Source organism: Protopterus annectens, chromosome 17.part0, assembly GCF_019279795.1.
Source record: "Protopterus annectens isolate FY-2018-M chromosome 17.part0, PAN1.0, whole genome shotgun sequence".
NCBI lineage: Eukaryota > Metazoa > Chordata > Ceratodontiformes > Protopteridae > Protopterus > Protopterus annectens.
Window position 1 is genome coordinate 155788998 of NC_056751.1, and position 22893 is coordinate 155811890.

The following is a 22893-nucleotide window of genomic DNA, read 5'->3' on the forward strand; positions in this document are numbered from 1 at the left end:
AGCTTAAGCATCTGAGGCACTGGCAAGGAGGAACAGGTGTGCTCATCCTGGGGGATGGTGTTCATTGAAGGGGAGATGTAATCCACAGATGTGTCAACCTCAGAAATTGTTGATGAATGCAACAGTGACAGAAGAAAACAAGAGCAGGTCATTAACATAACCCCTCGCTCAACAGCAGACGCAGTTGCCAGTACTCCCCCCAGGATGCCCTTAAAATCCACTCAGCGAAAAAAGTCTGTGGGGAAGGGAGGAGGAGCAGGTTGACCTGGCAATGGATGGAGACACTGGAATGGTCTGATAGTATGAAGCAGCAAGGGGAGAAAAAAAATATTTTTCCAGAAAACTGATCATTTTCATTGCCATGCTTCAAAGTTCATATTCAGTTCAAGACCCCAGAGGGCTCCAAAATACCAGGAGGTCTTCCTTCTCACTAATATTCCAAAATTAAAGTTCTTCACTGCTGAACTGATATGCACTTTATTTTAGAAATCCAGACTTGGTGAGTATTAGGACGATTTATTCTCACTAAAATAGTTTTCAAGATAACTAATGATTGCATAAATGTTCACGTTACACCTGTAGTTTAAACAATGCTATGCTGTACTGCTACCATAGTTACACCTGTAGTTTAAACAATGCTATGCTGTACTGCTACCATATACGTTGAGGATTTGATAGTGTTGGGGTGAGCAATCAATGGAAATTCCGGTAAGTAAAAAAGCATGGAAGGCAACCAGTTCATTTAACAGTATTATCAGAAGCAAAGATAACTATACAAATATGGCAGATCAAGCAAACGTCTGTAGTCACTGGGTGTTTTACAAAATTCCTAACATTAAAAGAATGCCACAGCAGCTCAGAGATGCATGTTTTCCCCTCACTGATCTATGGCTTTCCATACCCACATTTGGATGCAAGTATATAAATGTGTAGCCTTGCATTTCATAACAGCAGTGCCAAACTTGGGCACAGTTCATCATTCTTCACGTAATAGTACCATTTCCAGTAACATCATACATGGCTGAAAGTTAATTATGTTGATTCATAGAAGAGAATATCATCAGAGATTTCCACGAAAATAAGTGCAATAATGAATATACCACCCAAAGTAAATTTAGTAGCCCAATGACAATCCTCACATAATGTTGGAGAGTCTACAAAATTAAACATAGACATTTCCTCAAACAACAGGTCATAATGTACATTATGGGATTGAGATGCAAATTATGGGACACTATACTGTACAGATCTGAAGATAATTTAACAATATAATAGAAAACCATCTATGAACACAATTTCTTACTACAGACCATACAGGATAAGACATCGGAGTACAACTCTTAAGTGACTTTAAAAACCCTAAGGACTTCGTTCTTGATGGATTGATGCAATACCTAATAATGTTGCTGCTCTTTCAGTATTCTGCAATTTTCAGCGCGGCTGTGTTATGTAAATAAAGTAGCTATCACATATAATGCTGTACGCTTTCAAACTGCTTACATCTTGAAGCCATAATTAAATAAATTCAAACATAAACCCTCCCTCCTTACATACAGCGAAGCTCAACATTATCTAAAAATAAACTTAAATAAAAAGGACAATAAATAATGTGTAACTGTAACATGCTTAACTCCACAAGATCAGCTCTATAATCACACTGCTTTTCTATCATAAGACTGTTCCCTACTGAAACACGTCCCAAATGGGAATCTGAAATATCGTGTATTAGCAAATGTGTTAGCAGGTCCTTTTTCCCCTCATACCAACTTACACTTGCCTGCGTCCCGATGCAGACGAACAAAGAGACAAACCTTTTAAAGGTGAAACAATATACTCACGTAATGTTCATAGAACTTAGACAGTCGTGGTTTGCCATGGTTATTAAAGATGAGAATGGCTTTAATCATGGTGTTCAAGTACGTCAACCGTATTGCCTACACAACCAAGTAAAAAAGAGGTGGACACGAGAAGAAAGCTAAAATCACGGATGAGGAAGATAATAATCCAGGTTCGTTTAAAGTAGTGTCCAAATAACTTGTTTTCACTGTAAGACTATTCTCACCACGGGATACACAGGCAAGAAGCGGAAATACTCCACGTCAGGAGAAGCAGGAGCATCGCTTTCAGCAGCAGCATTAGCAACTGTAGCTGCGGCCAGCGACGGCAAATCGCGAGGGTCAAACCGCTTCGCTGGCTGCTCAACCATAGATATTCCAGTATATTGCACTTCAGACTTACCTGGTTATAAAGCTGCAACAGGGATGTGCTTCAGGTGAGTGAGCATGTACTGATGACATATAAGGGAAGCAAGATCGGTAATTTTTTTGCGGCTGTAGGTAAATTGTACAGGTATACACAGCACGGTATAAACATCATAAAACATGATTAGCATGTTTTGTCAAAAATACATACGGTGTGGGTGTGTTTGTGTATTTTATATACAGATATATATATATATATATATATATAGATGTATATATATTCACAATGTAGTAATGCTTTTCTAAAACATATAATTTCCGTGCTGGTTTACGTAAAGAGAGTACTATTTTTGAGTTTCGGTCTTACTTGCTTTTCTAAAATATGTACATTCCGCACCGGTGTAGGTAAGGAGAACATTGGTATTCTGAGTTTTAACTTGAAATTACTAGATCTGAAGTAGTTAACTTAATTTATCTCCAACCTGTGGGTATTCGGATCCATATCAGATCCGAGCCAGTAACATTTTATAAAGCATCTGCTCCAAGCTCCTCCCCTTACCTATAATCCCTCACCTCTCCTACCTTCCCCCAGATCTCATTTGCCGCTTCATGCATACGCATCGTGGTTTCTATAGCTCCAAGATGAGTGTAGTAAGTGGAACTTTCGGTACTTAAATTAGTGTGTGAGAGTAGTTGTTTGTGAGCAACCCTTCCACCCTTCGTCTTGTCGTCGGTTTGTTGTAAAAAAAAAAAAATAAATAAAGTAGTTTAGAAAGTTTGTGTTTTTGAGGTAGAGTAGGCCTAGCCAACCCCTGTGTGTGTGCGTTCCTAGTTTAGCGTTTGGCTGTGTGGAGTGTGTTTATGGCTGACCAGCCTAAACCAACGTTTAAAAAGTGCACAGAGTGTGGTCACAAGCTTTCACCGTCGGATGGCCACACTCTGTGTGTTATTTCCCTGGGCATTCCCCATCTTAGTCTGCCATGTGCTGTGTGTGCAGGGTTCAGCCCCAGAGCCCTAAAAGAGAGGAAGGCGAAACTGGTAGCCAAGTTCCTGCTACCAGTTTCTGCCTTAGAGACGACGGCCTCGACATCGGCTCCAGTAGCCAACCAACCCACCCTTCAGGCTGGGACTCAAGCTCCATCTAAGCTTGCTGAGGCGGGGACAAATTCTAAGGATAAGAGGGAGGAAAAGGGTGGAAAGGCACTGCAAGCGATCTCTTGAGTGGGAGCTATTTCCCAGTCCACCTGCGAAAGTTGCTAGGACCACTTTTCCTCGGCTCCATTCACTGATGTTCTCCCCAGAGATGATGGAGCCTTCAGAACAGAGGCCTTCTTCGAGGTTGTCTCACAGGGCCAGATCTAAGTCGGTCACCTCCTCGTGGTTGACTCGGTGTCGGTCAGAGCTTGACGTGGACAGGATGATGCAGAGATTCATTCGGACCCAAATCCAAATGGGAGTCTTGCCAGGCCCCTCTCCGGCCAGAGAGGGGACCTCTATGCCCTTCTTCCATCCTATCTCTTCTTCCCCGATCTGACCTGCGGTTTCGGGGTTTATAGATCTGAGGATTCTCGGAGCTGGGGGTTCAACGCAGACAGTTCCTCCAACCTCGACACCGGCCATTACCTTGAGTTCCTCAGATCAGACTTGTTCGGATCCGAGCAATTCTCAGAGCTGAGAACAGGGAGCCGGATCAGAGGGAATGGAGATGTCTTCGGCTCCGAGTTTGTCGGATCCGAGCCATTCCTTCAGAACCCTGGCTACCTTGGCCATGGCCCCAATCCTCATGACAGAGCCGGGGAGAACTTCTTCCTTGTTGGATGACAAGGAGGTGCACTCTCCTTCGGCCTTCGACGTGGTGGAGAGGGTTTTCTCTCGGGGATTGAGACCCCAGCCCATTGCCTTGGACTCCACCCAGGCTGCTGTGGATTTGGACACAACTCCCATCAGTTTGTCCCAGGGACAGCCCATGCTAGAGGACCCCCAGGTGGATCCCATCATGGAACCCCCCCATCATTTACGAGCCCTCTTCAGAGAGTCCCACTGAGGAGGTCCCTCGTAAGCATTCATGTAAGAGGAGGCACATGGACTCCCCCAAGTCCCTCACAGAAGATACTGACTTGGATGAAGGTGAGAGTTCCCCCAGGTCACCTCCCGAGGATGTCTCCTTTGGAGACATCATGGAAATCCTCCGCCAGAGGTGAGGTTGGTCAGCCCCAAAACCCTCAACGGATGAATCAGTATTCTTGGAAGCCTTTGGCATGGGCCCATCTACATCCTGGGTGTCCCCTCCTGCAAATCCATTAGTGGATCTTATCACCATGTGGGCATGGAAGGAGCCTGACACCATAGAGCCAATACCCAAATGCCCAGACAGGATCCTTTCTCCTCCCACAGACAGACAGGCCTGGTACAAGGGATCCCCTGTGGATGCTATGGTGGTGGCAGCTGCAACCAAGAGAGAACTGGCTCAGGAAAGTTCTTTGGTCCACCCTCCGACGTTTTCCATATGAGCGCTGAATTATTTGGCACACATCATTCGACTCCAGCGAGACCTGGTCACGGAATTTGCTGTGTCGCCCCCAGAGCCCTTGTCACCAAAGGACAAGCGACTGTTCTCTGTGAAAATGTCGACTCTGAAATCCGTTTCAAACACGTCCATGCATCTTCTTTCCCATGCCACAGAAGGAGCGGCTAGGGTGGCTGGGACCGGAGTAGCTATGAGGCTGCACGCTTGGTTCAGACTCTGTCAATTTGTGGACCCCTTCAAGGCGTCATTCACAAATGCTCCCTTTGATGGTTCCTCCCTTTTTGGTAAGACAGTTCGTGACACTTTAGTCCAGAGCGAGGATGGGAAAACTCTGTCTGCCATTGGAGTCCATTTATCTAGCTCTCAAAGATCCTTTTCTAGGAATCGGAGAGGGCAGAAGAAGATGTGGTTCTGAAAATGTCAGTTTTCCAGGGACACTCAGGACAACTCATCCCCTAGAGGCAGAGGGGGACGAGACAGACGCCACCGCAGAGGCAGAGGGGGTCCTAGGAACTTTGGGTCTAGGGAGACCTACTCGGACAGACCCGTGCAGCAACCCTGAGGGGTTGCCCGACTGTCCTACTCTGGAGACAGTCAGGGGAAGATTGTCATTGCACCTAACAGCGTGGGAGTCCATCACAACGGACCGTTGGGTGCTCCAAATAATATCCAGAGGATACTCCATCCCATTCCTTGCCCCACCCATCCAATCAGAGCACCTCCTGGATGTTGCACCCATTCAAAGGGAGGCCGCAGTGCACAAAATTTCAAAGCTGCTTTACAGTTGGGCCATCGAACCATTCCCCATCAGATCAGTCCAGATTAGGCATTTACTCCAGGTTCTTTTTAGTGCCAAAAAAGATGGGGGACCTCAGACCCATATTGGACCTGTCAACCCTAAACCTGTCTGTAGTCAAGGAGAAATTCCGGATGGTCACCTTGCAGTCCATTTTACCTTATCTCTGAGAATGCGACTGTATGTGCTCGATAGACCTCCAGGATGCTTACTACCACATCAAGATTTGCAGAAGCTCCAGGAGATTCCTTCACTTCCAGCTGGAAGCCAATCATTTCCAGTTCAGAACCCTACCCTTCAGTCTCACCACAGCCACCAGGGTGTTTACCAAGGTTATGGCAGTAGTAGCGGCTCACCTGAGGCTTCGGGGAATTCAGGTGTTTCCTTGCCTAGATGATTGGCTCCTTGATGCTACCACCAAGCATCTACTTTGCATGGCCAGAGACTACTTCCTGCATCTTGCAGTCAGTCTAGGGATTACCATCAACATCTCCAAGTCCCACTTGAACCCGACACAGACCTTGGAATTTATAGGAGCATGGTTGGACACTCTACTGTTACAAGTTTTTCTCACTCAGGACAGGGTCCAGAACCTACGGGTCCATGTGTCAGCGATCCTCGGTCCCAGGACACCGATGGCGAGTGACGTTCTCCGAGCCCTTGGCTCCATGGCCGCAGCAGTTTCAATTCTTCCATGTGCGTGCCTTCACATGTGGGTGCTTCAGTGGACCTTGGCAGTTCAGTGGTCTTGGTTAGACCTCCCCATGGACTACCCTATATAGATCAGCAGAGCCTGCAAGATTTCTCTTCTTTATTGGTGCCAATCACCGGAAATCTTGGCAGGTCGTCCATTCTTAACATCCCCAGCCCAAGCCACAGTGACCACAGATGCCTCCCAGCTTGGGTGAGGGGGCACTTTTTGTGAAGGACGGTTCAAGGCACATGGTCTCAGACCGAGACCAGATTGCATATCAATGTTCTGGAGATGAGGGCAGTGCTTTTAGCGTTGGAAGCCTTTCACACTGTTCATCCCCCGGGGATGATTTCAGTTCAGTCAGACAACATGTCTGTTGTCTGGTACATCAACAAACAAGGAGGGGCAAGATCTTACCCTCTTTGCCACGAGGCCATGAGAGTGTGGGAGTGGGCAATTTCCACCAGTCAGTTTCTGATTGCAACGCACATCCCAGGATGCTCCAACATTTTAACGGACAGACTGAGTCAGGCTATTCTAATGCCATACGAGTGGTCTCTGAAATGATCAGTAGCGGAGGAGATCTTCCTAGCGTGGGGTCACCCTTGCTGCGATCTCTTCGCATCTCCTTCCAACGCAAAGTGCAGTGAGTTCTTCGCTCTGATCCCCTCCCCAGGGGACTCCCCCAGAGACACTCTCATCCATGCTTGGCCTCCCGGGTTACTGTATGCCTATCCCCTGCTTCCTCTCATTCTGACGTTTTCTCAGAAAGCTTACCGACTGGGGTGCAAAGTGATCCTCATTGCCCTGTTCTGGCCTCGTCAAGTGTGGTTCCCCTTCCTCTGGTCTCATGCGCTAACTCCTCTGCGGATTCTGGATCCCTGCCTGGATCTCATTTCCCATCCCTCGGGCATCAGTCCACCCGATCTGGACAGCCTCAAGCTGACGGCTTGGTTGCAACAGTTCCCTTGATCGCTAGGACTCCCGGTCTATCATTTTCGGTAAAGCGTATTCTAGTGGCATCCCTCAAAGCTTCCACTAGGAAGGTTTATTGCAGCAAATGGAAATGCTTCTCTATTTGGGCTTCTCAGAGAAACATAGATCCATTTACAGCCCCGGTTCCTGCAGTGTTGGAGTTTTTGTCCTATATTTTCCAACAAGGGGCTAGTTCCTCCACAGTGAAAGTACAACTGGCAGCCATATCTAATTTTCATGTCGGCGAAAATCTGAATGCTCTGGCCTCTTTGAGATTGTGCAAGGCCTTTCTAAAAGGTACTTTTCTCTTGTGTCCCCTGGTTAAGAATTCCGTCCCTCCTTGGGACCTTACTCTAGTTCTGCAGGCATTGGTGGCACCCCCATTTGAGCCAGCAGCGTCAGTAGGCTTAAAATTCCTGTTCTGGAAGACAGCTTTTCTAGTGGCCATTACCTCAGCTAGAAGGATTTCTAGGCCATTTCCAAGGTCTCCTTAGCTAGATGGATTACACAATGTATACTGAAAGTCTATAGGGATAAAGGCCTATCCCCACCTGGTCCTATTAAAGCTCATTGTACCACATCTATGGCAACTTCTGCTGCTTTTTGGTCTAGGGTTTCTCTGGATGATATCTGTGTAGCAGCAACCTGGGCAAGGTCACATACATTTGTTTCTCATTATAAGTTGGATTTGATCTCTAGAGGGAGAGCATCCTTTGGCTCTGTGGTGCTCAGGAATATCCTTCCATGAGGGCCTCCCAGGAGTTTTGGTAGCTGGGGACTCTGTCCCACAGGTTGCAGATAAATGAAGTTAACTACTTCAGATAAAGAAGTTATGTACTCACCATAACGTTCCATCTGAGTAGTTATATTTCATTTTCTGCAACCGTCCCTCCCTCCTTCCCCTGAACCTGTTCTAGGTTAACATTATTGAGTTGCTAATAGTTTGGTTAGTGGCAAACTCAATCTAAGGGAAGGTAGGAGAGGTGAGGGATTATGGGTAAGGGGAGGAACTTGGAGCTTGGATCAGATGCTTGATAAAAATGTTGCCGGCTCAGATCCGATATGGATCCGAATACCCACAGGTTGCAGAAAATGAAGTATAACTACTCAGATGGAATGTTATGGTGAGTACATAACTTATTTTTTTCTTCCATTCTTCCGTAATGGAAATATTCTGTTTCCCGCTTCTCTGAATTACAAATTGATTAAGCTGCAAAAACATGATTTATACAGTAATTGACCCTTTTAAGAATTTACATTATAAACTGTATATTACTTATTATTTTAATTTATTTATATACGGACTCGTATTACTGCTATGCCTCATATGTTTAAAATCAGTCTAGTAGGGGTTAAACATAGCTATACCAGTCACGTGCCCTGATTTTCATTACTGTACTTGATTTGACATCAAATGTTTTGTCCGCACTTCATTTATTTATTTTTACACAATGATTATTAAAGTGATTAAATAGAATAGTGCGTTACAATTATCATGTTTCCTCTTTACAAGTACACATCCGTGCAAATGACTGTCACATTTCAAAGTTATCATTGGAGTCCTTGTCCCTAATTATTGTTGCATTTGTCGCTAATTCCTGAATGGAATAGTTGACCTGTGACCTTAGCTTAGTTATTCAACTAATTTTTAATCTGTTTTCTTAAATGTGAAATCCTTTATTATCACCGTCATTTCCTTTGACATCACTGTCGAAATCTGTAACATCTCCGAAGATATTTTTCTTTCAAAGAGAAATGCATGAAAATGGACATGCTGTATTAGAGCTATATCAGATTTTAAAAAGTGTATAGATAATTAATTAAAAGATAAAAGAAAACTTAGTTGACAAATAGAACCCAAGAAGTTAGGGTGGGCGGGCTGTACCTCCCCTTAAAGACCTGTGAACCTAAAGGAAGCCGAATTATATTTGCCTCTTAGCAAAAGTGTAATATGTAAACGAAAATGTGCAAATTGTATATAAATACAATGTCACTCTAAGTATGTATTTCAGTTGTGACTTGAAAGGAGACCTATCTTCATTATTTGCAGTAGCTGAGTCTGCTGCTTGAGGATACAGACTAGGTCACATGATAATACATTATTGGACAGGAGGCAGTTGTGACTCTTTCGCCACCCTCACCCCCCCAAAAAAAGTATGTAACTGTATAAATGAGAAGGGTATTTACTTAAAAATCAAACTAAAACCAAAGTAAATCCTATTTGAGGACTTTATAAAATAGACAGAATGATGGTTAATCCAGAAATACAAAAGTACCAAAGCTACAGGAGTTTCTACATCATTTGCTGGATCATAGCCTCAGAGGCAGAGCTCAAGTGATTCTGTCTGTAGGGACTCTAGTTCAGTTTAAAAGCCAGCAAAGTGTATCTTCAGCTGAAAGCAGATTGTTTCAAGTTTTATATATTAAACATTTCCCACCATTACATGGGTTTTTGAATGTTTTGTTTTCAGTTTCTCATATAAGGCCTTTCCTGTCTACATATTTACTTGGAAAAATGTTTAACCTTATTAATTTTAAGTGAGGAATGCTATTATTCAAGCTTCAATGCTTATGGCTAATGTTTTATTTATTATTTGTGCTATACATTTTACCTAAAAGGTAAACTGTGTGGCGACTAGCACTGAAAGATAACTACTCAGAATTAATTGCTGTAATTTGAAAATATAAAAGTTGGCATATTTTAAGGTAAAAATTATTATTTTTTTTACTAACTGGTGATAGCTTAACTTAAAGTTTGGGAAATATTGCATGAAGATGTATGTGGAAAATAAGTTTAAATCACTGTTGGTAAGGTTGCACTGAAAGGGAGGGAATTCAGTAAAAATCAGTAAAATCCTGAGGAGACATTAATTAAAACTCTAATCTGTAACTGTGCAGTGTGAGTCTTATCAGGACTTAGCAGGATTTGGCTATTATGCAAGGCAGCAGTGCACATTTACTGTATACTATGAAAGCAAATTGCACTTTGTACCAGTGCTGGAAGTTAAGCCCCGTGGTATTGTTTTTTAGGCATAATGTGGTAGCTTATTTTATTTATTTATTTATTTATTTTACATTTGTTGACCAGGATAATCCAACTGGATGCATGTTCATTTTCAGTGGAAGCCCGGGGAGAAAAGCTCCAACATACAATATGAAAACAGTTTAAACATAATAATTAGATGTTTAAAGATATTTGTTATACAGTCAATAGTATGAGGCCTTAGAAAACATCTAAGAATTTACTAAATTACACTCTACAAGAACAATAGGACATTCATACAGATAAACTTTATATACAGTCTATATACACAACATTGGGTCTAAACAATGATAGCAGATGAGATTCTGAGGAGAAATGGGTGGAGGTAAGAACTGTATATTCTATAGAACCAGCTGTGGCTAGATAGAGTAGGCCTTTTCTAATAGAGGTTAGACATGGAGTTAATTGGGAAAGTGGTAAAGGTGAGATGAGGAGGATAATGTTAACCCAGGTGCAGAGCAGGGACATAACTAGTTTACATTGAAGTGGTCTTTTATAATTTTCTTGAAGGAGGTAGAGAGTTTTCAAAGGTAATGATGGTAGGAAGAGAGTTCCAAATCCTAGCAATATAGTTGGAATAGAGTGAGTCACCTGCTGAGTTATTAGATTTGGCGACTTTGACTTGGAATTTGACACTAGAGCAGAGATTTCTTGAATTGCAGTAAGGTTGGAGCAGGTTTGTGAGTGCTGGTATTTTGTCTGGGTTATGAAGGAGTTTATGGGCAAGTATTAGTTGATTATAGGTCAGGAGATGGGAGAATTCTAGCCATCTTAGAGATTTGATGCTTTTGCAGTGATGGGTATTGTGTGTAGACCCTGTTGCAAATTTTGCTACTTGATGGTAACATGTGGACAGCTTGCATAACTCTGTTTTGGAGATGTTGGGTAGGATAGGACAGGCATATGTAAGTGTGGAGAGAAGGTGGGTATGTGCTATTGCAAGTCTAGCTGAGGGGGTAAGGAAGTTTTTTTGTGAGTGTTTGTAATGGTTTGGTTAATATGGATATCAAATTTCCAATTATTGTCAATGGTTACTCCCAATAATTTTGTACGTGAGTCAGGGGTAATAATGGTCCCATTCCTGGAGACTATCCTAAAGGAATTTGCTAAAATGGCAGTATGGGATGAAGTGAATACTAGCAGTTTTGTTTTCTTAGGATTGAGGAGTAATTTATGGTTGACAAGCCAGGATTCCACAGAATGAAATGCTTTTTGGGTGACTGCAAGCAGTTGACTCATAGGGTCTGCTGTGCAAAGTAGTGTGGAATCATCTGACTATTGAATTATTGAGCATCATTGGTGGAGGTGTGAGGGTGTTGGTAAATATGGAAAACAATAGGAGACCCAATATGGAGCCTTGTGGAACACCAAGGGTGGTAGGTAGCAGTGGTGATAGGTTGTTATCCCAACGTACTGTCTGCTTCCTACCCATAAGATCATTTTGGAACAAGGAAATAGTCTTCATTTCACAGCCAAGATTACTGAGGGAATGTATAAGCTTTTCATATTTGACCATATCAAAGGCCTTTGACAAATCCAAAAATAATGCAGATGTCAGTTTGCCAGTATTTCTCTTGTGGTTCACCATGTTAGTAAAAACTAATAAGGCAGTAGTGGTACTGTGGACAGGCCGGAAACCATGCTGGGTGTGGGAAAGGTGTTGGTGTTTTAATAAGTGTCCCATAAGTTGGTGGTGGATACATCTTTCTATGATTTAGAAACGGGGAGACGATGGCAATGGGAGATAGTTCGATATTTCTATAGAATTACCACTTTTATGTAGGGGAATAATGAATTCCAGATTGAAGGAATAGTGGGTTCAGCAATAGACTGATTAATGAGGATGGAGATGGGTATAGCTATTTCGTCTGCTGCTCTTTGTAAGTATTCGGCAGGAAGAGAGTCAGTGGCTAAAGTAGTGCATTTAAGAGGGGTTTTTTAATATAGTTAGTGGGGGTTGGGTTGAGATGGAATGTGGTATTTGGTGGGCTAATGTTTTCAGTATTATTAGTTGGGGTATTATCTTGTTGGAGGGCCAATGCTTAAATTGATTCGGTAAAGTATTTGTTGAAAGATTCGGCTACATTTGTGACAGGGGTATTGGTATTTGGAGAAGGGGTGCTGGCTTTGCCAGGATGTAGTATCTTATTTATACCAGCCCAGAATTTCCAAGTTTAATATTTAGTTACAAACAGTTTAATATTTGAGTCAGTATTATGATTCAGCTTTGGACAAACGTAGTTTTGCAATTTTGTAGTGAATCTGATACAAAAGTCTATATATCTGTATTTATATCTATATTTATATTTATGTCTGTCAGTCTGCCTTTTTATCTATCTACCTAATATATCTATGTGTGTGTTTGTGTGTAGAAAATATATACATGGTGTCATGACAGAGGCATTTAAGTCTATGAGTCTAAGAAGAACACATTCCATGAGGATATCTGAGTTGGGTAACTGCCTATTAAAATGGAATCTAAACAACACGAATAGAGGGGTTTGTATGTAGATCAATGTGTGTGTATGTACCTTTAAGAAGCTATCCAAGGACTTTTGCAAGTGTATAAATACTGAGCAGGTGAGAACCTGACTGCCATTTTGTAGTAAACTGTTGAGATGTGTGTATGTATGTATATAAGGTCTGTTAATCAGTTTGTTTATATTTTATGCTGCTGTCCATCCTGATGTGTTTCTATGTAATAAAGCATCTAAACGAACTACCCCACCTGCTTGTCATCTGTGTTAGAGAAAGATGAGTGACAAGGTGTCAGAAGAAGCATATCTAAAAGGGCATGGTGTCAAAGGAAGCGTGGCCAAAACAACTTGTTTCCAGAAAGAGCTCCAGTTTCTTCAATTTGAGTCCAAGAGGCACCCAGTTGGTATTGGAGGAATATACAGGAGTGGATCATCCCTACTGCATGTTGTTGTTGTTGTTTGTCTTTTTGGCTTTTCCCGGTTAGGGGTCACCACAGCGGAACTCCAGTCCTCTAATGATTGGCAGTCGATTTTTATGGTGCTGAGTTGCCAGCCCGACACACAAACTTCAGCGAAGGCACGCTCATTCATGCATGTCTTTCGGGAGCCACTCGACCGTGGGGACATGTATAATTTGCAAAACAGATCAGAAACGAATTTCAGATGTTAAAACTTGCTCAAATATTTTCTTATTTGCAAAATATGAAACAAGGCATTTTAAACTCTCTAAACAATATTTGAATAAACCAATATGTTCTATATTGATAAAATATTCAAATTACTATGGAAATGTTTGAAATAAAGTCCATATTGCATAAAATGGATAAAATAAGAGGAAACACAAGCATTTTTACTAAACACTTATTTTTCATATTAATTAAAGATATCAGAGTTATCAGAAGTGTATAAAGTGTTTGCATGTTTGTACAGTATTACAGTAAAGTTATTTCGCAAAACACAGCCATTTCAGAGTACATTTCGCAAAGTATAGTGTTTTGAAGAGTTTATTGTGCATTTGAATGTTATTACAATCTCACAGAGCAGTCTGTTCATACATAATTATAAGGGCCATATTTTTAGTGTCTTTGTGCATACTTTGTGGGCATGGCTGACAGATTTCAAAAACCCAGTGCACTGTTTGACAATAATATTGCACTCTTCAAAAAAAATCTTGATGAGTGGATGGGAAATAGGAAATACACCCCGGGGATCACTTCTGTGTCTCTGCTCGACAGTGGCAAAGGAAAATAACTTTCTTGGGTGGCGTAAGCCAGGGAACCTTGTTGGCTAGGCTTACGTAGGCCCTTGGGCCAATAGCCTAGTACCTACCTATGAACCTATGAACCTATGTGAAACATACAAGCTATATAACAATATTAGATTTAGAACTTTATACAATAATTTATCAGACAAAGAACAAAGTGTTTTGAACCAACTTAGAAAAGACCACGGTATAAGGGTTATGAAACCCAATAAGGGGGGAGGAGTGGTCCTTTATGACACTATGGAATATGTTACTGTGATGTACAGAATTTTGAAAGAAACAGGGAACTATGAAACAGTATCCATTAATGAAATTAACATAGGATACAAGAAGATCGATTTGTTCCTTGAGGAATTTCTTTTGGACAATCGTATTACCATTGATACATATAATTATTTGAAGGTAGAACACCCTACGTTGGCAACAATAGTGGGTATACTGGAAGTCCATAAGAATATAAAAAAAAACCCTTTTTGTCCAATTGTCTCTGGTACCAGATCTAAAACTTACCGCATTGGTGTAGCCATTGATAAGTGGCTAAAACATATTTATGGTAGGATATCACATTTGATTAAGGATTCTTGGGCCTTCTTGGGTAATTTAACAGCTAGTGTTTGGAAAAAGAATCTTACATTTATTACTATAAACGTCATTGATTTGTTTTGTTGCATCCCCAAAAAACAGGGATTGGATGGATTTTGTAATAGTATGAGGAAGTATTCCAACTTGGAATGGGATAATATCTGTCTAATTATGGAACTTATGGCAATAGTACTAGATTATAACTATATTTATTTTGAAGGTGAATATTTCCAACAGACCAGGGGGGTGGCCATGGGGGCAGATTGTGCCCCCATGTTCACCAACCTGATTATGCTGGATTGGGAGGACAATCACCTATTTAATAGCCATTATTATAAGTACGTGCACCATTATTCAAGGTTTTTGGACGATATCTTTATATTATGGGATGGACCACTCAATATTATAGAGGACTTTGTGAATTATTTGAATAGTACCAGCACTTATTTGAAATTTACATATTCCAGTAGCCCAGAAGGTATATCATACTTGGATACATGTATTTCTCATATTGACAGTGGTTTTAAATCCCGTATCTATAAGAAAAATACTTTTTCCAATAGTTATTTGGAATACTCAAGTAACCATCCAAGGCAAATGATGAAAAATGTTTTTTAAAGGGCAATGCATTAGAGCTGCTCGAATGATGTCTATGTATATGGATATGATAGAAGAAGTTAACTTTGTAAAATCTTTAGTTATATCAAGAGGGTACCCAGTAGACATGCTTGATAAATGTCAGGAATTACGTAGTAAGCGAATGGGGAAAAAAATACCCACCTTTACTTGGGAAATAATTTATTAAAAATATGGATATAGTGGCAGATAGTAATGAAATACAGTGTAGTTGGGCATGTGTGTTGGAATATTCCCCATATGTGAACAATATAAAATGTATATTAAACAGGAATTGGAACATTTTAATGGTGGATAAAGAAATAAGGGAAATAGTAGGGAATACACCAGTATTTGTTTACAAAATGGGGAGAAACATTAAGAGATTATTCGAAAGTAGATGTTACATAAAGGGGAGGAATGATCAGAATAAGCACACTAAGAGATGTGGAAGCTGTGGGCAGTGTCACGCTATATTAGAGGGTGAAGGAATAGTCTTAGAAAATGGTAATAGGACTAGGATTAGTTTCAATTCAAGGAACTGTAATTCCAAATATATTATATATTTGGCTAAATGCGTGACCTGCTCAGCTTCTACATAGGTAAAATCGAGAGGTAACTAAAGAAAAGAATCTACGACCATTTATATAGTATCAAAAGGAAGGATACAAACAATGCACTTTATAGACATGTGGCCAAACATGGTGAAGGTCATGTCTTTAAATTCGCTATACTTGAACAGGTTAGTCAAGGGCCACGGGGGGGGGGGGGTAATTAGAAGGCCCTTTTAGGCCAGCAAGAAATTAAATGGCAAATATTAACTGATGCAGCTATTGAGCCCAAACTAAATGAATTTATTACTATTAAACGTATTTTACAGTTACAACAATAATTGTGCATATATGCGAATAAAATTTGTTCATTACGTGCATTTATTAAATATGAGTTAGGATGATGCAATAGTGTTTGTATGGATAGGTATGAATTTATGAATAGTGTATGGTATTTGAATGTTATGTTCATTCATTTTCTTAACAATATGAGTATATAAGGAAACATTTTTTAGACTTAGAATTATTGGCTAATTATTATGTATTCAAGCAAAGGAATATACATAATTGATTAAATATGATATATTTTGACTTTAGGAAATGAATCTGTATATCTCATTATTGGTTGGAAAATTTTGAATGAATTTATGTAGTTCATGTAGTCAAATGAAGAAGAAATGTTTTAGCTGTGTATAATTTTTATAGAAGTATGTGGTTGCAGCACCGTGTAATTTTAGTAATTTTTGCATTTTTTGACTTTATACATGGAAGTACTGGTAGATGCAGTACTAAATAAAGCACAGGTTCACTTTAAATGCAAAAAATAGTTTAAATGGGTAATTTAATATTTAATGGCAATTTATGGCGCCAAAATGTAGTATATAAGTGGGTAACTGAATTATTATTGTATTCTGATGAAGTCCACCTTAGGGTGGGATGAAAGTGCTAAATAAGTACAAATGTGATTTTGTTTTACATCAAAAGTGAGCAATTTTAAGTATCCAGTTTGTGTTCCATTTCTACTGTCATAGCACAGCGTTTGTGTTTGCTTTTGGTTTATTCTGTGTTGCTCTCATACTGTTATTGGAATTATTCGTTGTTTTTAGGAAATCATAAAATGACTATATGGGGAATAAGAAATACGGGTTTAGAGTTATGTCAGCCAAGCTTCTAGATGATCTCTCTAAATCACAAGCCTGATATTTAGACCTCTACATCTACAAATCTATGTCTCATTGCTATTATAGGATCAACAGGAAGTTCTATAAGACACATTTGAAATGCACGCTTTCATTGGCTGCATGGTGCAGAGGGAATTCCCCGACTATGACTCAGAAGGCCTAGGCTCAAATAGCAGAGCAGGAGATGGAGAAGCTGATAATTGGGGAGTGTAGTAATTCAGCTTTGCTTGTATTTTTCTAGGCGAAGGGATAAGGTGATGTGTTGGGGGGCTGTGACATCCCCTCTCTGGGCCAGTAGTCAAGGAGTCTGAATCCTCACCACTGACACTGAGGAGGGAAGTTCACTTTTAACAAAAACAGATACATCCAGTATTTTCAGATGCAGGTTTCTGCATTAAGCACAGTTTTCCTTAAGAGCACACAGTGAACACACTTTGTCCGGGATCTGGATTTCTCTCTCTCTGTCTCCCTCCAGGTCCCCAGTAAGACTCCCCACTGGCAGAGCAATAGAGTTGGGTCCTCAGCCGAATGTCAAAGCCAAGTCTTCCAGCACTCTCTGTGTGAAACCAGTGCAAGCAGTTGACACACACACACACACACACACACACACACACACACACACACACACACACACACACACACACCTGGGAAAGGCTGGCACATATTTACTAGCTATGCTCCCTTCTGCCCAGATTATAAGGGAGTTACATTGCCACCAGACACTCTAAATCCAGCTACTCTAAGGCCCTTACAAGGGTACCCAGTTATATTGAATTAATATTAATATAAATGATAGTGTTTGGCTAATGCAGTAAGGCTTCCAAGAGTGTCCACAGAGCCACCAAATAGATATGAGTAGTTTCAAAGGTTAAAATATTCTCTAAATAACCAGAAACATTAAAATAAAAGGCAAATAAATTCTCACAGATTCAGAAAAACAGTGCTTAACTAATCTCACTATATTTTTCTGACTGATCTAAAGAATTATTATTCCCTTACTAGAGCAAGGCAAGGTGAAGTAGGTGAGGGTTCTTTCCTTGTCAGGTTACAAAAGCAGACTCTAATGAGGCTTCAGTCTGACCTAGTATTAAAACATCATTTTTAGTGATGGATTACATAATGACATCACATGCATCTAGTCATCTGACTTCTGGTTCCCATGCTACCCCCACTGCTAGAAACTGCCAGAATTTAGCACATATGTGTCAATAATACACACACACACACACACACACACACACACACAGTTTAAGATCTGTTGCAACTTTTGGAAGTCATAAACACTTTCAAACCTCCACCCTTCCAGGTTAGCAATTAGTTCATCCCAAAGACAATGAAGAAAGCTTCCTAGTACAGACGTTTTGTCTCTGGCTGCTTTGAGAACTGTAAGATACAATCTTTATGGCCTAAGCCAAGTAATTTAATTTCTTGCTATTTTTTAAAGTTAGTAAGACTTGAGATTAACCTCTTCTCTTCCAGTATCTGCTATTACACAATATATATTTGAACAGTTACAATAATACATGTATATTTCTTCCTGTGTCCAGCAGGGCACACTGTTGATACATTTTTAACACTAGCAACTTTACAAATACATTTTCACCACAAACATCTGTACAAATCAGTTTGATATTCAGATAGCATATAATTATTTACTAAATTCCAGCTAGCATGTTGGCATATGTTATACATCCACTGCCCTACTTCTCCTGGCATAGCTGGCAATACCTCACATCATCACAGGGGCCCATTGACTGTTCACATTGCACAGGCAGTAATACCGGGTCTGTACAAGGAAGCAAAGTCAAAGTGTAGGAAGGCAGGTAAATTAGGAAAGCAGCATCATATAAGTGAAGATGTTTCTCTTCTACCATCTCTTGTTCCATTACCTCATAACACAAGCCTGCATATCATTAGGAGGTAGGGCTTACAGAAAAAAATAGTTGGAGCTATATCTTACAGACTGTCCACCTGACTTTGTCCCAAATAGTGAATCATGATACACCTTAGAAACCAGACCCTCACAATTCAGGTAATACTGGCAGATGGCATCACCATATTTGGGGTCCGCTAAGGACTTCAGCATCATGAATGGTCCAAAGAACATCCTAAAACCAGCAGAGGCTGTGGTAAAAAAAAAAAATCACCGCATCACTTGACAATCTAAAAGGATCACTTACAGTATCATAGCATACTTAAGTTACACCTAAGCACATAGACATGTTCCACAGCCTCATATTTTGTTTCATAACTGGCTGAAAAGATGATGAATAAGAATACAGGGGGAGGATTTTCTTCTAACAATCAAGGAGCAGCTTTAACTAACACCACAAATAAGTACTATGTGGGTACAGAAATTGTATTAACCAGAGAATAGTAATTAATTCACTTGCCTGTGAGGAAATGTTATTCGGTAGTGTTAAAGTTCACAAATAAATAACAAAGAGTTTAACCTTTTAGTCTTGAATCAAGGATAATGCTTCAGGATGTGCAAAGTACTTGTTTATTCCATAAACAGCGCTGGGAGACTGCTTACTTAAATTTTCAGATACGTCTCCAAGAATAAAGAAAACCTTCAATTTTTATACCTTTTCTCATCAATTTCATGCATGCAGAACTCTGGCATTACATAGCTTTAACAAATAATAACATTTTAAAATATTTTATGTCCATGTGATCCTCACTTAGAGCTTCATGTGAACACTTGACAATTATGCCTTTTTAAAACCTAGACCACCTGTACTTAAGATTTATTGGCCTGAAGCTTTGTAATATTAAGTAACAGTACACACTATCTCACAGACATCCTGGTAAAGACTCATCCCCCAGCCTGAGAAGGCCAGAGTAATGTTAACTAATCTGGTTCCCACTGATACCTGACACAATTCACTAATTTTCAAACACAAACATAGCATAACATCCCTTGATTCCTTCAGAAGTTACTTTGCCTTCAACTATTTGTCAGTACAAACAGAGAGAACACAATTGTAAAATACGTGAAATATAAAGCTACTACTTATGTGAAAATATCTTGCATAATCATGCATCTATTTTTCATTTATCTTTTGACATAAACATATTATAAAAAAATATTTTACACATTTGTGAAGAAACTACAAGTTAATATGCATTTTGTGAAAAATAAACCTGAGACCTAATAACTTTCCAAAACAGTCCACCCTCTGACACTATGAGTATCATCCACAATTATATTTTGATTCTTCTTAATTTGATAAAATACGCTTCGGCATCATAATATTCATTATTTTCAATAAGTTTATTATCATTACATGATTTTATAAGTGGCATTACTCATGCGGGTGAGATTAAGCATTTTGTAATCATGGCCATTAGAACAGAAAATACTAAAACAACTAAAAGAATAATACCAATTATTGTAATGATACCTTGTAATTTATTACTTCTCCGTTTACCAGATGCACTGCCCAGCCATCCAAAAAGTGTCCACTGTTTAGCTGTACTGTCCATATCCTTGGCTGTTTGCTCCCTGAAACTGGCTAACTTCTTGTACATCATGATAGTCACTAATATAAGAACAACAATGACTCTGTATTAGGGCATATGACCCTCCCCCCCCAGGCAGCTAGCATTATGTCAAGTGCCAGATGATTTTGTAATACCACAGTTCGAATTTCAGTCATTTCTCAATTTGCCATTCTGATGTGATGTGAAGTATGGCTTGCTACCTCCTGAAGAATTTGAGCAAGCATGGTGATTTTGAGCATTGTCCTTTGCACTCCATTCCCAGAAGTAAAGACTTAAAATATATGCTCTGCCTAGTGAATTGCTAGTTTATTTCTCAGTCTGCCTACTGGAGGGTTTTTGAATTGTTGAATAGCAGGAGTGATTTAGCTTACAAAACAACATTCAGACCAGTTTGTAGGCAACCATGAGTAGGCAAGATCACCACAAATGTAGTAACGATCCTCTATCATGCCCATGCCATGGCCCAGCCGTAGCTTTTTAAGTATAAAGAGTTCAACACACATTCGTGTCTAGTGTCATTGCATCTGCTGGTTCCCACTGGTACAGTCCAATTTCTGGCATAACATGTGTCTCCACAATTTGTGGTTGCAAGTTGAAAAGCCGCAGCTTTTGAAGTCAGTCACATTACGGCAAGTTAGATTAATGTCACTAAGTTCCTTTTCAAATGTCATTTGAGATGCAGGGATTGAAATCATGGGATTACCTGCCTTTAAATGATGAGGTGTATGTGAACATATCCAACAGTTTGTCACATTTAAGTCTACAGCATGCTGTCGAAGAAGCAACAGGAAACTAATTTTGCCTGACCAGTTTATAAAAGGAAACAGCAACAAAAACAAAGTAACAGTACCTGTTGTCACTGGATTCATCATGGACTGTCGTCTGAGTCAATTTTCTCTTTTAATTCTTCACTGGGGCAGATGATTTGTCCTTCATACTTTGATCATCCTTTGCTGACAAAGATAATTCGCCTGGGGCTTCCACATGACAACTCTTTTTACAGTGAGATAAATGCATCCAAGCTGGTAGTCCTGCACAGCGGATTGCAGTGAAAGTGGTAATCAGGACCTGGAAAGGCCCTTTCCACTTTGGACTCAAACAGACCTTTCTCTGGAAAGTTTTAACATAAATCAAATCACTAGGCTACAGTTGGTGACAGGGTAGGTCAAGATGTTGAGGAAGAGCTTCTCGTAAAGTTCTGTGGTACGGCTGCATGAAATAAGTTTTGTGCAGTAAGACAATATAACATCATCCTTTAAAGTTAATTCGTCATTTGACACAGGGGGAGTAGCTGGAAGGGCCATGGGTCTTCCCATTAATATGTCATAGTGGCTCAATCTCCTTGTAGTATTTAATGTACCCCTCATATTCATTGCTGCTAAGGGAAGTGCCTCTGGCCATTTAAGGTTTATTTCAGCACAAATCTTCAAAATTTTATTTTTAAGGGTTCTATTGACCCTCTCTACTAATCCAGATGACTGTGGATGGTTGGGATAATGAAGACTCAACTTAGCATTAAAACTCTGTCTTGTCAGGGAAGTATTAAAATGTGTTCCATGATTACTATTGATAGTACAAGGTACCCCAAATCTAGGTATAAATTCAAAAAGTAGTTTCTTAACAACTGTCACAGAATCTGCCTTATGACATGGGTAAGCTTCCACCCATGCAGAAAACATGCATACCACAACCAATATAAATTGTAAATTACAAACCTTTGGCATCTGGACAAAGTCCAGCTGCACATTAACAAAAGGTCCCCAAGGTGGTGATAAGCATGCAGCTTTCAAATACAAAAACAGCCAGCACTCAAGGTCAGCAGATAATAAAAAACGAACTGGTTTCAGCAAAACATTGCCTTCTTCAGTGTAATTCAATACAAGCTTAGCATACCAATTAACTGAGCTACACCCATTAATAAATATAATTACAAAATATCATTAAGTCCCGGTGAAAACAGTACCCCTAATCTGATATTCCGACCCTGTTCTTTTCTATTTTTATTTAATATTCCATGCTAACCTAATTTATTGTATTTACCATGACATATTCTACCTATTGCTATAAAATTAAATACAGCAGTAGGATATTTTACAATAGGTTTCTATAGGGCATTGGAAGAACAATTGTTTCTAAAGTCCAACTGCACATTAACAAAAGGTCCCCAAGTTGGTGGTAGGCATGCAGCTTTAACATTCATGTTTTTGCTAACATTATATGTTAGACATGCTGTACAATTATTAACATACTGAAGTATCAAAGAGGAGACATGAGGGGCATGCCAACTTTGGGTAATTTGATGAAATAATGTTCTTACCTGCATGGGCTGGTAAATGATATTTCCTTACCAGGTAAGGTAGCAAGGAGGCCGGTACCACCAGTCAGCCATCCGGATGTAGCCATAAGCCATTGTCAGATTTACTGCATCAGTCTTTAAGCCACCTCTGAACTTTTCCCTGTGATGCTTCAGCTTGGAAAGC

At 40.1% G+C, this 22893-nt stretch overlaps 1 protein-coding gene across 2 annotated transcripts in view; it reads right to left on the minus strand.

The window, feature by feature from the left end:
- The window catches only part of AP3S1 (adaptor related protein complex 3 subunit sigma 1), a 1319573-nt gene extending 1317378 nt beyond the window's left edge, over positions 1–2195 (minus strand). The window contains exon 1 of one of the 2 annotated variants that reach the window (XM_044059065.1): positions 1839–2194. In XM_044059065.1, coding sequence (XP_043915000.1) covers positions 1839–1907 — 69 coding nt within the window. In that variant the 5' untranslated portion in view covers positions 1908–2194. Of the gene's footprint in view, positions 1–1838 lie in introns of both variants that reach the window. The other variant, XM_044059066.1, reaches the window with a different exon arrangement.
- Between the last annotated feature and the right edge of the window lie 20698 nt (positions 2196–22893).